Source organism: Ranitomeya variabilis, chromosome 5 (genome assembly GCF_051348905.1).
Source record: "Ranitomeya variabilis isolate aRanVar5 chromosome 5, aRanVar5.hap1, whole genome shotgun sequence".
In the NCBI taxonomy this organism is placed as follows: Eukaryota; Metazoa; Chordata; class Amphibia; order Anura; family Dendrobatidae; genus Ranitomeya; species Ranitomeya variabilis.
This window is the reverse complement of record NC_135236.1, coordinates 349,822,327-349,839,782: the sequence shown is the minus strand read 5'-3', so window position 1 is coordinate 349,839,782 and position 17,456 is coordinate 349,822,327. Positions and strand designations below refer to the sequence as shown.

General features: G+C 40.7%; 1 protein-coding gene across 2 annotated transcripts in view; it reads left to right on the top strand.

Annotated features, from left to right (window-relative positions):
• The window catches only part of CERK (ceramide kinase), a 161,522-nt gene that overhangs the window by 82,090 nt on the left and 61,976 nt on the right, over positions 1-17,456 (top strand). For both annotated transcript variants that reach the window (XM_077264856.1, XM_077264855.1), the window contains 3 exons: positions 2,989-3,102; positions 7,154-7,276; positions 7,803-7,928. In XM_077264856.1, the coding sequence (XP_077120971.1) occupies positions 2,989-3,102; positions 7,154-7,276; positions 7,803-7,928 (363 nt within the window). The remainder of the gene's footprint in view (positions 1-2,988; positions 3,103-7,153; positions 7,277-7,802; positions 7,929-17,456) is intronic.

Below are 17,456 nucleotides of genomic sequence, written 5' to 3'. Positions count from 1 at the left end.
AAATTGCATTTTTTTTCTCCCTGTAGCCACTCACTCCGAGTCATCGGGGTGGTGCAGGGAGCTGTTACTGTGGCTCCCTGCATCACCCTGAGAACTGGAAGTGAGTGCAGCAGGGAGAATACATAACTTAATTTTCTACTGGTACTCAATGCTCTCTTGAAACAGAACCTGTCACTTCATGGGAGACTTCATAAGGTAAAATAATATTAAAATATTACCTTTCTGAAATACTTATAATCTAATAAAAAAATAAATCAATCTACCTTCTGAAAAGGGAGGCTAAATTTGGGCTCTCTACTATCTCACTACCCTGACAACTGTGAGAGGCTTCCTACCTCTGAGCTGGGAGATGAGACTCTGTGAAGCATGTAAACACATGGGAGATCTGGGCTGCTGACATAATGTATTAATCCTTTACAAACCACTCTCTTCCAGTAGATTATTTCTTCAGAAAGGCAATTTCCTCCTTTTCTCCTTTTGCAGATTAGCAATATAGCGATAACTTTTATCTTCCTCCTGTAGGCTGGTCTCACACGTCCTTTTTTTTTTTTCCGGTACCAGAGATTTCAGTGTCCACGTGTGTAATACTTGCGGCACACGTGTGGCAACCATGTGCCGCATCAGTACCACACGCACTGGCATCTGAGAAGCAGCGGTATAGTAAGCGCTGTGCCCCAGCGCTGGGTGCTGAAAGACGACTCTCATCATACTACCCTGCTCTGCCAGTGATCAGAATGATGAGAGTTATAATCAACTGATAACAGCGACAGCTGTGGCGGCTGATGGGACTATTACTCCCATCAGTCTACACCTGCTGCCGCTAATAACAGTGAGTGCAGGCAGTGGCTGATGGGATTATTCATCACCAGCCGACTGCTCTATAAATAAATAGATAAATAAAAAATCCAGCATAAGTTCACCGGTATTTTTGATAACCAGCCAGGCAAAAGTGACAGGTGGGGGCCGCAACCCTCAGCTGTCAGCATTAACAAGGCTGATTATCAAGATAAGATGGGTCCCTACGCTGTTTTTTTTTTTAAATTATTTAAATAATTAAAAAAAAATGGCGTGGGGTCCACCCCCCTATTTTTGACAATCAGCCTCTCTGAAGCAGACAATAAAATGGGTGCTGTGTTTATTTTTAAATACAAAATAAAAAATGTGTTTTGTTTTGATTTCTAATTAAATACTTTATACTGTGTGTTTATTTACCATAGGATTAGTAATGCGTAAGTGTCTTATAGATGCCTCTCCATTACGAAGCCATGTATTCCTCCTAATGTCTGGCTGCTGTTATTCCACATTTCAATGATAAATCAAATATATTACTTGGGTATGACCTAAGATATACATGTAACTAGAATAAATTTTCAGTTGGAAGTCGGATATTTAAATTTAGAGCATAGATTTGTTCTTTATTCTCCAGAATACAATTTTATATTTCTGGTTGCAGTTGACTAGACATGGATGGTCTGGTCTGGCGGGTTCAGCCGAACAGTTATAAAAAGTTTGAGTTTGGGTACCAGAATAGTACCCGAAACCAGACCCCGTTCACTTGAAGTGGGGGCCCGAACATCCAGTGTTTGCCACGCTGTCATGTGCGGCAAACACCGCTTCTGATCGACAGTAAAATCATTACCACCGGTGAGACAGACGTGGTTCCAGTGCTGTCAAATGATCAGAGGTAAAAAGCGTTAGCTGATGGGACTACTGCTCCCATCAGCCTACACCTGCTTACGCTAATAACCGTGAGAGCAGGCGGCGGCTGATGGGAGTATTCATCATCCGGCGCCTGCACTGTAAGTAAGTAATTTAAAAAAAAAAATAATAATGGTGTGGTTTCCCCCCTTATTTTTGATAACCAGCCAGGCAAAACTCACAGCTGAATAGAGGGGCCCCCACTCCAATTTTTTAAAATTATTTAAATAAATAAAAATACGGCATGGGTTTTTCCCCATTTTTGACAACCAGCCAAGCTTGGGCAGATAGCTGAGAGCTGGTATAGATGCTTCTCCATTACTAATCTGTGGGCTTAATGTCACCGGACAATACAAAAGTGACATCAACAATACAAATATGAACCCCACTTGTCACCGCTACAGGGTAAGAGGTAAGAACCGGGCAAAGCACCAGAATTGGCGCATCTAATAGGTGTGGTTTTTCTGGGTGGTTGCGGGCTGCTATTTTTAGGCTGGAGGAGCCTATATCAATGGCCCCTTACCAGCCTGAGATTACCAGCCCCCAGCTGTCTGCTTTAGCAAGCATGGTTGTTAAAAATGGGGGAGACTCCATGCCATTTTTTAAAATTATTTAAATAATTAAAAAAAACAGCGTGGGTACCCCTCTGTTCTTGATGAACAGCCTTGATAATGCTGACCGCTGATGGTTACATAATTACTTTCATAATTTTCCCTCTGATCGCCAGCAGGACAGGGGAGAATGATGAGAGCCGTCTTCAGCACCTGGTGCCGGGGAACAGTGCTCACTGTACAGCTGCTTCTCTGGCGCTGCTTGGTGCATGTCACACGGATGACATCCCAGTCTGTCATTTGTGTGCACGTGTGCGGGACTTATTGCTGCCCGTGCTGCTGGTAAAAAAATGGACATGTCAGCGTATTTTGCCCACGGACACATGGTCCGTGGAAACAGACGTTCACAGACCGGTGCATGTAAAAACTGTCACCACACTTACTGGATACACGGACGTGTGAAAGAGGCATTGTATGAGCAGCTTAAAACACAGGTGTAGATGAAATGATATTTGAATTATATTGGACTAGCTAATTGGCGAAACAGCAACAGGCAAATGGATTTATTTTTAATGAATCCAGAACATGCATAAAAATGTGAGTGAGCAAAACTGTTTGTGACCAAAAGCAGAACACACGTTCCCGTCATGCTGTGCTAGGGGACCATCCATACAAGAAGCTTGTACTCTATCATTGTCATGACTTCTAACATCAAGGTTTGTTCCATTTCATTTTGCAGGTGGTCATGTTGTCCCTGTATCGGAGATTGTTTCTGTTGACGAAGCCGAGATTGATGAGAAATACTATCAAGGCATGCAGTGGAAACACATGTGCAAACCTCATGCATTTACAGGTAGACATATGCTCTGAAAGATTCACAGTCATAGTCATGAAAATACAGAAAAATCTTTAAATGAGAAGATGTGTCCAGACTTTTAGTCTGTACTGTATATGTATTTTTTCTGTTATATGTCTATATATTTTTATATTCAACGGTCACATGCACATACAGTGAGGAATATAAGTATATGATACACTGCCGATTTTGCAAGAGTGGAGAGGTCTGTAATTTTTATCGCAGTTACGCTTAAACTGTGATGAGAGACAGAATCGAAAATAAAAAGCAGAAAACCACATTGTATGATTTTTAAATAATGAAATTGCATTTTGTTGCATGAAATAAGTATTTGATCACCTACCAATCAGCAAGAATTCTGTCTCTCTCACAGACCTGTTAGTTTTTCTTTAAGAAGCCCTCTATATTACAGACCTCTCTATGCTTTGTGAAAAAGCGTACAAAATCGGCAGTGTATCAAAAACTTATTTTCCCCACTGTACATACATACAGGTGTGTATGTATATATAATATAATTATTATATATACAGTACAGACCAAAAGTTTGGACACACACACCTTCTCATTTAAAGATTTTTTCATGACTATGAAAATTGTTCATTTACACTGAAGGCATCAAAACTATGAATTAACACATGTGGAATTATATACTTAACAAAAAAAGTGTGAAACAACTGAAATTATGTCTTATATTCTAGGTTCTTCAAAGTAGCCACCTTTTGCTTTGATGACTGCTTTGCACACTCTTGGCATTCTCTTGATGAGCTTCAAGAGGTAGTCACCGGGAATGGTCTTCCAACAATCTTGAAGGAGTTCCCAGAGATGCTTAGCACTTGTTGGCCCTTTTGCCTTCACTCTGAAGCCAGCTCACCCCAAACCATCTCGATTGGGTTCAGGTCTGGTGACTGTGGAGGCCAGGTCATCTGGTGTAGCACCCCATCACTCTCCGTCTTGGTCAAATAGCCCTTACACAGCCTGGAGGTGTGTTTGGGGTCATTGTCCTGTTGAAAAATAAATGATGGTCCAACTAAATGCAAACCAGATGGAATAGCATGCCGCTTCAAGATGCTGTGGTAGCCATGCTGGTTCAGTATGCCTTCAATTTTAAATAAATCCCCAACAATGTCACCAGCAAAGCACCCCCACACTATCACACCTCCTCCTCCATGCTTCACGGTGGGAAACAGGCATGTAGAGTCCATCTGTTCACCTTTTCTGCGTCGCACAAAGACACGGTGGTTGGAACAAAAGATCTCAAATTTGGACTCCTCAGACCAAAGCACAGATTTCCACTGGTCTAATGTCCACCCCTTGTGTTCTTTAGCCCAAACAAGTCTCTTCTGCTTGTTGCCTGTCCTTAGCATTGGTTACCTAGCAGCTATTTTACTATGAAGGCATGATGCACAAAGTCTCCTCTTAACAGTTGTTGTAGAGATGTGTCTACTGCTAGAACTCTGTGTGGCATTGACCTGGTCTCTAATCTGAGCTGCTGTTAACCTGCGATTTCTGAGGCTGGTGTCTCGGATAAACTTATCCTCAGAAGCAGAGGTGACTCTTGGTCTTCCTTTCCTGGGGCAGTCCTCATGTGAGCCAGTTTCTTTGTAGCGCTTGATGGTTTTGCCAATGCACTTGGGGACACTTTCAAAGTTTACCCAATTTTTTGGACTGACTGACCTTTATTTCTTAAAGTAATGATAGCCACTCGTTTTTCTTTACTTAGCTGCTTTATTCTTGCCATAATACATATTCTAACAGTCTATTCAGTAGGACTATCAGCTGTGTATCCACCAGACTTCTGCACAACACAACTGATGGTCCCAACCCCATTTATAAGGCAAGAAATCCCACTTATTAAACCTGACAGGGCACACATTCCCGGTGACAACCTCTTGAAGCTCATCAAGAGAATGCCAAGAGTGTGCAAAGCAGTCATCAAAGCAAAAGGTGGCTACTTTGAAGAACCTAGAATATAAGACATAATTTCAGTTGTTTCACACTTTTTTGTTAAGTATATAATTCCACATGTGTTAATTCATAGTTTTGATGCCTTCAGTGTGAATGTACAATTTTCATAGTCCTGAAAATACAGAAAAATCTTTAAATGAGAAGGTGTGTCCAAACTTTTAGTCTGTACTGTATATGTATTTTTTCTGTCATATGTCTATATATTTTTATATTCAACGGTCACATGCACATACAGTGGGGAATATAAGTATTTGATACACTGCCGATTTTGCAAGAGTGGAGAGGTCTGTAATTTTTATCGTAGTTACACTTAAACTGTGATGAGAGACAGAATCTAAAAATAAAAAGCAGACAATCACATTGTATGATTTTTAAATAATTAAATTGCATTTTATTGGATGAAATAAGTATTTGATCACCTACCAACCAGCAAGAATTCTGGCTCTCACAGACCTGTTAGTTTTTTTCTATATTAGAGATCTCTCTATGCTTTGTGAAAAAGCATAGAAAATTGGCAGTGTATCAAATACTTAATTTCCCCACTGTATACATGTAAATTCTGTTGAAGTCCAGTCATTTCTATGGAAAATTATTGTCAACCTAACAAGCTACTGCAATGGAACGTATCCATGGGATCTCCCATCTTTCTGTAGGGTGCTACTCTGCTGTTGTCTGCTACTTGTCCTGTTTTTCAATCACTTGACCAATGTGACATATGACTGGCTGCTGTGGTCAAATGATTTAGAGTGGCGTACTGTGATAGGGATTTAATAAACACCTAATTTTAATGGCATCACCGTATAAGAAACAAACCATTGAAGGGACCTGAACATGTAATTTTATATTTAAATGGTTTTCCACTACTATTTGACCACTTTTCAAAATGTCCTAGCTCTTCATAACAATCTCTTTTCTAATATACGGTACTTTCATTACATGCGCTCTTCTGTGAGCCCATCTTGGGGTGTGTCACATAATCCTTGCTAAGATATCCTGTTAATCATTTAATGGCAGCTTCAACCCTATCAAGGACAGAGTGATTTGCCAATTCTGTCCCTAGATGAGTGCCGGATTGGATGTAACACACAGGAAGTTGTGTTTTGCATGTCCACGAAAGATTATTTGAACCTCATAGAGAGGCATTAGTAGAAAAAGCACAAATAATTAAAGTATATTCATAATTATAGATTTTTAAGTTGGAAGGTAGACTTGAGTCTATTGAGTTCAATCTATAGCTTTACAAATAGATCCAGAGGAAGGCAAAAACCCAATGTGGCAGACTAGTGACTAGGGGAAGAATTCCTTCCGAATTCCACATACGGTGGTCAATGTCCCATCACAGACTCTAGTGCCCATTACCTGTAATATTATATTTTAAAAGGGAAGCATCTAGGCCCCACTTGTACTTTTGTAGTAAATGAACCATTAAAACATCATGCGGCAGAGAACTCCATAGTCTCACTGCTCTTACAGTAAAGGCTTTGATTTTCCTTCCTTATATGTAGAGGATGTTCCTTTTGTCACGGTTGCTGGCCTTAGTGTAACAAGATCATGAGAACGATCTCTGCACTGTCCCTTCATATATTTGTGCATTCTAATAAGATCGCCACTGGGCCTTCTTTTTTCCAAACTGAATAACCCCAAGTTTGATAACCTGTCTCGCTATTGCAGTCCACATTTTCCCATAGTAACCTTGGTCACTGTTCCCTACACCTGCTCTGGTTTAGGTATATTTGTATATTGGAAAAGCAATTTTTATGAAGAGTTTAAACATTTGAGGGGGTCAGATACTAGTGGAAAACCCCCCTTTTAATTTCCATTGAAAGTTGATGTTCAGGAAATCCACTAATGTCTCATGTCACATGGAAACTTTTCTCCATTAACTCCTTGGGTTAGTAGGGTATAGTTCCCTTCTTCCTTAGGCTTTGACCTGATCCTCCTTTTGATCCTAAACGATCATCTTCCAAATGTGATATGTGAAGGCCATTATGTGGGCAAAGTAGTTATCTATTCTGTATCCAGTTAGTACATGTTACTCTGATAAATCATTTGATGTAGATGTGCATTTAACTTTTTGCCCTAGTGCACTATGTGCAGAGAATGAAGAAGCACCGCTGGCGGTGCAAAGCCGTGACGTTCTGGTGCAGTGACGAACTTCTGTGTTGCCACTGGTTACAAGCACTTAATGATGTACTTGAACAACAGAGTAAGTTCTTTTCTTTCCCTAGACTGTCAAAATCTGACTGAAATCTGAATATGTGCATGCGCTTCAACATTTTCAGCAGTAAGCCATCAACCTCGAATTCCAAAGATCCTATTGACCGTGTTCATTCTAGAAAAAGACGCATTGGGTAGAGACTTATGATAGTGCCAGGTTTAATAAATGCTAGAGATGTGTTAATAAAAATGATGTTAAGTTTAGAGAATGCTTTGCCTACATTTCCATTACACAGAAAGATAATGTAATTGAAAACAAGGGTACTTCTGCCTCAGAGCAGTTTTGCGGCTTACCATCAAAATTCTGTCCCTCTTCCTGCATCTGGTGCTGCTCCATCACTTTTATTTGGCATTTTAGGATTTGGAAATGCCAACAGAGGCAAAAAATGTAAATAAAGTATGGCACAGATGAGTGTTTCTTCTGTAGAAACATACAGTGGACAGAGCACTGTTTTCATGGCCAGGTCTCACTTTGCTGTCATATTTTCAAAGAATACTTTATTTTCCCTCAATAGTGTGGAGACCAAAGCACTTGCTTGTCTATATAAACCCGTATGGTGGGAAGAAGAAAGGAAAGCAAATATATGACAAAAAAGTAGCTCCTTTGTTCAGTCTTGCCTCCATATCTACAGAAGTTATAGGTAAGAAAAAAATCTGTCATTTAATGTTCATCTGTTTTGGTGGATGGTATGTATTGCAAAACTTAGTGGCTTTCTGGGATTAACTTAAAAAAAAAAAAAAAAGAGAGTTTGCCAAAGCAGCCATGATAATTATTATAATTTTCCCCACAATTTTTCAGTCTTTTTTTGCAATTTTGGTGATCATCACGAGATTCTGTCTGTTGGCTCCCTATAATTTTGGTGTTGGGTATCCTTGTCTCCACTTCCTTCCCTTCGTCCACTGCCCTCTGTTGTGCTCCACATTGCACTTGCCTGGCATGGATCAGTGACATTATCTCCCTAGGCCCATTTGAGGCACATTAAGAGACACACATGTGTCTTAAGATCAAGACTCTGGGCATCTTGGTGTTGCTGGGTTCCAGTTAATCTGTCCTGCTGCTCTTGAGATTCCTGTGTGTATGCCAAGTCTTTGCTGCCCGCGTGACTTAAATACCGAATGCTTAGAGGATTCACCTCACCTGTTGAGCCTAACATTTGGCCAGCACGGTGACTCAGTGGCTAGCTCTGTTACTAAGGTCTTCTTCTGCAAGGCGTTTGTATGTTGTGTGCGTTTTTGCATAGGTTCCTTTCAAATACTCTGGTTTCCTACCACAAGCCAAAGACACTGATAAAGAATCTAGATTATGAGACCCAGAGTGACTTCGATGTCAGTGATGCCTTGTGAAATATGTTGGCGCAATATTAGCGAATATAATAAATATTGCACATTATGGGCTGCATATCCAACTTGCGGTCTGGCCTGACCAGATTCCACCTCTAAAGTATGTTATGGTCATGGGTGGGACCTAGTGTTGCATGTCTACAGTGTATGCATGGCAAATTCTTACTTCAAAAACATTGCATTTACCCTGCCAGTTTTCAACCAACATATAGCCTTTAAAAGACTGTTGTGTTTCCCTATAGGTTTAACATGCAAGGACCTTTATGTTTTGAATTCACCATGTATAACACTGGCCAACAGTGAAAATGTTTCTGAAATGAAAATAGCTGGTTTGTAATAATTTTAGCATCCTAAAAACGAATATGTTACTTAAAAATCATTATTAGCTCTTGTTGCTGAGATACAGGTCATTTAAGATTATTATGCAGGAAAATAGGGAAATTTTGAATTTTCAACAAATGTGTATTGGTAAACCTGATTACAGACCTGTTGAACCAATGTCAGCCATTTTATAAATTGTGTCTGCATAGTTTGTACTAATTGAAGTCTCTTTCTCTTGTTGCAGTAATTTTGTGGAGAGAATTTACACTTTGAAAATGCCTCGTAAATGTGCAAATATTGTTAACAATTTTTGTTACGTGTGTGGTTATGTGACATTTGCCAACCAAAGAAGACCAATTACTCCACTTGTGAAGACTGCTTACCATCATTACTTTGCTTATACGTGGCACTTAAATACGTGGCACTTATACGTGGCACTTAAATACGTGGCACTTATATACGTGGCATTTTGAGACCTATAATTTTTCCACATTTTGGTCCACAGAGTCATGTGAGGTCTTGTTTTTTGCGGGACGAGTTGACGTTTTTATTGGTAACATTTTCGGACACGTGACCATTTTTTATCACTTTTTATTCCGTTTTTTGTGAGGCAGAATAACCAAAAACCAGCTATTCATGAATTTCTTTATACCGTTCTGCGTTTGGTAAAATTGATAAAGCAGTTTTATTCGTCGGGTCAGTACGATTACAGCGATACCTCATTTATATCATTTTTTAATGTTTTGGCGCTTTTATACGATAAAAACTATTTTATAGAAAAAATAATTATTTTGGCATCGCTTTATTCTGAGGACTATAACTTTTTTATTTTTTTGCTGATGATGCTGTATGGCGGCTTGTTTTTTGCGGGACAAGATGACGTTTTCAGCGGTACCATGGTTATTTATATCCATCTTTTTGATCGCGTGTTATTCCACTTTTTGTTCGGCGGTATGGTAATAAAGCGTTGTTTTTTGCCTCGTTTTTTTTTTTTTTTTCTTACGGTGTTTACTGAAGGGGTTAACTAGTGGGACAGTTTTATAGGTTGGGTCGTTACGGACGCGGCGATACTAAATATGTGTACTGTACTGTGCAATTTATACTCTTGTAATGAATTCTTCTCGCTACCTACAGCACATACTTCCATGGCGTGTATCTAAAAAACGAGAGCTAATTAAACAATTCTGTGGGTATATTTGAGTTTCTCGACCCAAAATTAGTAATATTTGCCTATTTTCATCAAAGAAACATAAAAAAAGTTGTTTTTTGTTGGCCTGTGTAATACTTAGGTAAATTATATTTATAACGTAACTATTAGTACGCAAGAGCTTTTATTTTGTATTCTTCATAGACCGTGCTTCCTCGCAGCCCACACTCCTGGGACAGACTTCGTCCAGTGCTTTGTCTGATGAGATGCCTGCTCATAGATGTGGAAATAGGATAGTCTAACATTTGTCAGTTGTGCATTGTCATATGCCTGAGCCGAAATACTCATACCTTGGATGTAAATGCTGTTATGGCAGCCGACTGTTACAGTAGCAATGACAAATGATTAACTGTTTGCATGAATGTTTTTATTAGAAACCAGCCTTGTATCCATTCAATTTTGAGCATGCAATCAAATGCCTAGAGGTTTTTCCAGCATTTAATTTCAGGAGCGCGCTTCTCTCCTGTCTCAGTTTTCTTCCAGGGGGCCGTATGCCCCTGATTTGTCAGTTTTGACCAGCAGAGGTAGCTTGGCCTCAGCAGTATTGGAATAGCACAATCACCTTCAAGATGGCCTGCTAAAGCCATCTAGCCACCTTCAGAGCAGCTCCACAGCAAAAATCTTCCAAGTACTGCGTTCTTTGACTAGGAGATCTGCCACCAATGATGGAGCAAAGGTGGCCGGTAACATAAGGCAATGAGCATAACACACATCTCTGTTCTTGAAGGGAATCTGTCACCACATTTGAACTTTCTATACTATTAATATGGGCATACAGGTTATAGAATGCTGAAAAAATTCCTACCTGTGTGTCTCATATCCGATGCCTTGTTGTTGAGAAATCATCTTTTATTACCTTCACCTCAGAGAGCTGCAAAAAGTATTTTTGCAAGAAGACAAAGTTAATATCTCCTGTTCTGTTTTAGTTACATGTCCCACATTGGCAACTCCACCTTTTATTTAAAATAATCTCGTGAGGCAGAGTTATCTTGCAGGCTCCATCCTCCCCATAGCCTGGAAGAAGTCATTTACAAATACGAATAACGTGGATTTCTCTGTAATAAGACATCAGATTACAGAAATCAAGGTATCATTGTATTCAGCTTCCTATGACCTGCATGTCCATATAGATGGCTTAGGAGGGTCTGATCCTACTGACCAATTCCGTTTAAGAAAAACCCTTTAAGAAATGGGAAAGAGCTGCAAAAATTACATTTTACTTTTTACTGTTCTAATTTCTTTAATTGAAACCTGGAAAAAAAAACTTTAAACACAGTGAAGTCGTCATTGCTATATGTTGACTTTGGGCATCTTGATATACTAGAATCACAGCCTAGTAACATGCACATGTGCTTACTGCCTGAAGAATGGCACATAATCAGATTGTGATGGTGCTGACACAAGCTCGCTAAATGCATATCTATAGATGCCATGACCAACAGTAGAAGTATTACCTGGTGAGGAATTATGGAACTAAGGGGAACCAATTATGGCCCCAAGTGGTCAAGCACTTTGTGACTGTATATGTAAGGCAAATTTCAACTCTGACTCACTGTACCAATCAATGGGAACTTTTTATTCCCCCCCCCCCCCAAATATTGATGGAATTTTTCATTATGTCAGAAATTACTATTATTAAAAAAAAAAAAGAGAGACCAGGAAATTACCATATACACTCGTCTATAAGCCGAGTTTTTCAGCCCATTTTTTTGTGCTGAAAATGCCCCCCGTGGCTTATACACAAGTCATTGTCCTAGAAACATGGCATGAGAGGGGGAGCGGCAGAGCATCGGGTCACAGAGGTAGGAGCTGGCGGCTGCGGCTAAAGCCTGTGCCCACTGCTAAAGAGCAATGAATATTCACTGCACTGGCAGTGAATATTCATTTCTCTTATAGAGTGCACAGTTACAGCTGCAGCCGCTGGCTTCCAGCACACATCCTACTTACCTTTCCTGTACGCCCTCGCTGTATCTCTTTCCAGTGCCAGCATATCTTGTGGCTGAGCGATCACTAAGCACTCATTAAGGTAATGAACATTCACCTCCCTCCACTCCCATAGGCGTGGAGTGAATATTAATTACCTTAATGACTGGAGACACGTGATCACTCGGGAGAAGAGCTGCTGCCACTGTAACAAGATGCAGCGAGGCCAGAAGGTAAGTAGGATTTTTTTTTTTTTTTAATAGGAACTATGCATACAAGGACAGGGATGGGGAGCCATGCATACAAGGATAGGAGATAAGGAGCCATCCATACAAGGACGGGGATGGGGAGCCATGCATACAAGGATAGGAGATAAGGAGCCATCCATACAAGGACGGGGATAAGGATCCATGCATACAAGGACAGGGAGTCATGAATACAAGGACGGGGATGGGGAGCCATGCATACAAGGATAGGGGATAAGGAGCCATGCATACAAGGATGGAGATAAGGAGCCATGCATACAGAGACTGGGAGCCATGCATGCAGGGACAGTGATGGGGAGCCATGCATACAAGGACAGGGATAAGGAGCCATGCATACAAGGACAGGGAGTCATGCATACAAGGATAGGAGATAAGGAGCCATCCATACAAGGACGGGGATAAGGAGCCATGCATACAAGGACAGGGAGTCATGCATACAAGGACAGGGAGTCATGCACACAAGGACGGGGGATGGGGAGCCATGCATACAAGGATAGGGGATAAGGAGCCATGCATACAAGGATGGAGATAAGGAGCCATGCATACAGAGACTGGGAGCCATGCATGCAGGGACAGTGATGGGGAGCCATGCATATAAAGGACGGGGATAAGGAGCCATGCAGACAAGGACAGGGAGTCATGCACACAAGGACGGGGATGGGGAGCCATGCATACAAGGATAGGAGATAAGGAGCCATCCATACAAGGACGGGGATAAGGAGCCATGCATACAAGGACAGGGAGTCATGCATATAAGGATAGGAGATAAGGAGCCATCCATACAAGGACGGGGATAAGGAGCCATGCATACAAGGACAGGGAGTCATGCATACAAGGACGGGGATGGGGAGCCATGCATACAAGGATGGAGATAAGGAGCCATGCATACAGAGACTGGGAGCCATGCATGCAGGGACAGTGATGGGGAGCCATGCATACAAGGACGGGGATAAGGAGCCATGCATACAAGGACAGGGAGTCATGCATACAAGGACGGGGATGGGGAGCCATGCATACAAGGATGGAGATAAGGAGCCATGCATACAGAGACTGGGAGCCATGCATGCAGGGACAGTGAAGGGGGGCCATGCATACAAGGACGGGGATAAGGAGCCATGCAGACAAGGACAGGGAGTCATGCACACAAGGACGGGGATGGGGAGCCATGCATACCAGGATAGGGACGATCGGACAGTGTATACCCGGCATATACAGAGTCAATAAGTTTTCCCAGTTTTTCGTGGCAAAATTAGGTGTGTCTGCTTATACTCAGGTCGACTTATACACGAGTATATATGGTAATTATTCTCCTACTGTGATAAATATTTTTAAATCGCTAATGTTGGGAACGTGGAATAGAAAATCTTCAGTTCTGCATGATCCCATTTGTTTTATATTCCTCCGAGTTGTTGAGGTTTATGAGTTTGTAATATAATATTATATGTTTGTGTTTCACTGCAGTGAGGTTATTTTTTGTGAACGCATTGCTGTCTTTTATGGCAGGGATATGTTGCACATACTTTCCCAGTGTACAGCTCTAGGCATTGGTGGAGGCTTATTGCTCCTCGGCTAATCATTAGTGAAGTGACTATTGGAAGCTGATGACGGAATGCCATTCACAGCTCGGGCACATTCTGTAGTTGTCACCACTAATGATACAGTGTCAGATAAATTGCAGATTGCTACTTTATTTTTATCTTTATAATTGCAGCAACATCCCAGAAATCTGGAACTGTGGTAATTATCAGCTTTGTCAGTATTCCCATATTTCATCTGCTTTCTTTCAATTCACTTTAATTTAAAGGGAATTTTTTTTGTTTCCTCTGCCTTCTGTGCAGGCACCAGGGAGTTCAGAGTAATTATCACAGCTGCGTTAATTGAGAGAATTTATAAATTGTCGTCTTTCAGGTCACTGCTACTTGGTTTATTTACTTAAAAAGTATTGTAGGTATATTGGACTTGATTATATTGCTTAGTTCTTGATTAGAATTCTTGAATTGAAGTGAACACATATATACTCAAATGAACACATATATACTCAAATCATCTGGTATTAATAGTAAATGTCCATAGTGGAATGGATTGCCCAATAAACACTCTATTTGAACTAATCAACAATATCCATCCAGGTACAATTGCCCATGGATAATAAGTGGTGTAGGCAGGAAAGTATTTTTAAAAACGTATATATTTTATTACAAAAAAATCTATTAAAAAAACCTAATCAATAAACAGGGCTAAAAAACCTCCATAGGGAGGGACAATCAATACAGACACAAGGAATAAATATATATATACATATGAGTAGCAACCAATAATTACTCCTGCTATAAATACCTGAATGGAATGTAACAATAAATTGTAAGGAGAACAAGCAAATATATTATTTATATATATATATATATATATATATATATATATATATGTATATGTATATATGTATATATATATATATATATATATATATATATATATATATATATATATATATATATACAAAAAAATTGGAACAGCACAATGCTCACCCGGCCTCCTGGGCGAGATGGTCCGCTCATCCACCCAAAATGTATACAAATTAAAGAAAAGAAGGCAGCACTCCAAGTAAAGGACTTGGAGTGCTGCCTTCTTTTCTTTAATTTGTGTGTATATATATATATATATATATATATATATATATATATATATATATATAATATATTAGTATATTTCAGCTCTGTCAACCAAATCACCGCTATATTAGGGGTCAAAGCGTTTTAACAATGAGAGACTATCATTATACAATATAGGAGTCAATGTGCAAATGCAACGCTATAGGTGCCGATAATGACAGTCTCCTGTAATAAAGTGCTAGCCGCAAGGTAGTATAGATAACAAGGGCTAATGCCAATAGGCAAGCCTAATGTGGTATAAGAGCTTACCAACAGATGGTATCCTGTGTCTGGTGTCCTTCCCTCCCGCCCAAAGGGCGCCGTTTCGCCGCTCGCTTCTTCCGGGGGCGTGAATCTGGTGTGAATTAATACATAAGGGTCCACTTTAGTTGTCGGGATGTGAAAGGATCAATTTAAGAAGAAACATTCTTGAGTTAAGCTAATCCTCACACAGTGTAGTAGAGATGAGCAGTCCAGGTCAGTGTTACCTGGCTGCTAGACAGGAGGCCTGCGAATCTTTAAGCTACTGCATCCCCCGCGCTGCTTTTGATTAGCCAGTGGTCACACCAGCCTGGTGGTCAAATGCTGCAGGTAAGATATTTGCGAGCCTCCTGTCTAGCAGCCAGGTAACACTGACCTGCATGCTGGACCTGAGTCCCGCAAATCGATCCGATCATCTCTAGTTGTCAGGTATTCTGGGTTTTTAGTGTTTTTAATCTAGTAAATATTTTTTTTAAATTAGTATTTGCTTGTTATGGGGGGACTTCACAAGTGGGAAGAAATGCTGACTTAAAACTAATAATAATAATAATAATTTTATTTCTATAGCGCCAACATATTCCGCAGCACTTTACATTTTAGGGGGGGAATTGTACTGACAAAAGACATCACAGCATAACAATAATCACATAAATCAACAGATACCAAGAGGAATGAGGGCCCTGTTCACAAGCTGAAAATCGGAGAAAATAGGGGAGACACGAAAGGTGGATGGTAACAATTGCTTTCGTTATTCAGACTAGCCAAAGTGTAAGAATCGGGTGTTCATGTAATACTGCATGAACCGGTTATCAGCCTAAGTATGTAACAGTATGGACACAGAGGGCTATTAACTGCATAAAGCATGTGAGAACATGATATGAGGAACTTGGTTATGGTGAAAATATTGAATGGGCAACACAGGGATAGTTAGATTAATGTGTTGAGGCAGTAGGCCAGTCTGTAGAAATTAGTTTTTATGGCACACTTAAAACTATGGGTATTGGGGATTAATCGAATTATCCTGGGTGGTGCATTCCAAAAAATTGGCACAGCACGTGAGATGTCTTGGAGACAAGCGTGAAAGGTTTTGATTATTGATGTTATTAAGGGTGGTAGACTAAGACGAGGGAGGAGATGTAGGGTGGTGCTGAACCGTGGAGTGCTTTGTGGGTGAGAGTAATAAGTTTATATTGAATTCTGGAGTGGATGGGTAACCAGTGCAATGACTGGCGCAAGATAGAGGCATCGGTGTAATGGTTGGTGGGGAATATGATCCTGGCTGCAGCATTCAAGACAGATTGGAGAGGGGAGAGTTTAGTTAGGCTACTTTCACACTAGCGTCGTTTGCAATACGTCGCAATGCGTCGTTTAGGAGAAAAAACGCATCCTGCAAAGTTGTCTGCAGGATGCGTTTTTCCCCATAGACTTACATTACCGATGCATTGCGACGTGACAGTTGCGTCGTGTTTTGGCAGACCGTCGGCACAAAAAAAGTTACATGTAACGATTTTTTTGTGTGTCGAGTCCGCCATTTTCGACTGCGCATGTGTGGCCGAAACTCCGCCCCCTCCTCCCCGGACCTTACAATGGGGCAGCGGAAGCTTCGTAAGACTGCGTCCGCTGCCCACGTCGGGCATTTCATTTAAAACGCGCGTCAGCACGTCGCTAGTGTGGAAGCAGCCTAAGAGGGAGACCGATTAGAAGAGAGTTACAATAGTCCAGACAAGAATGAATAAGAGCTACAGTAAGAGTTTTTGCAGAGTTGAAAGTAAGAAAAGGTTGAATTCAAGAGATGTTTTTGAGGTGCAGATAACAAGAGCGAACCAGTGATCGGTTGTGGAGCCTGAATGAAAGTTCTGAATCAAGTATGACCCCAAAACAGTGGGCATGTTGCTGGGGTGTAATGGTAGAACCACACATGGAAATGGCAATGTCGGGCATAGGTAGGTTAGTAGAGGGAGGAAACACATGGAGTTCAGTTTTTGACAGGTTCGGTTTCAGATGGAGGGAGGACATGATGCTGGAGACAGCGGTAAAACAATCACTAGTGTTTTCTAGTAATGCAGGGGTGATGTCAGGAGTAGAGGTGTATAATTGGGTATCATCAGCATAGAGATGATACTGGAAACAAAATCTACTGATTGTTTGTCCAATAGGGGCAGTATACAAGGAGAAGAGGAGGGGGCCTAGGACTGATCCTTG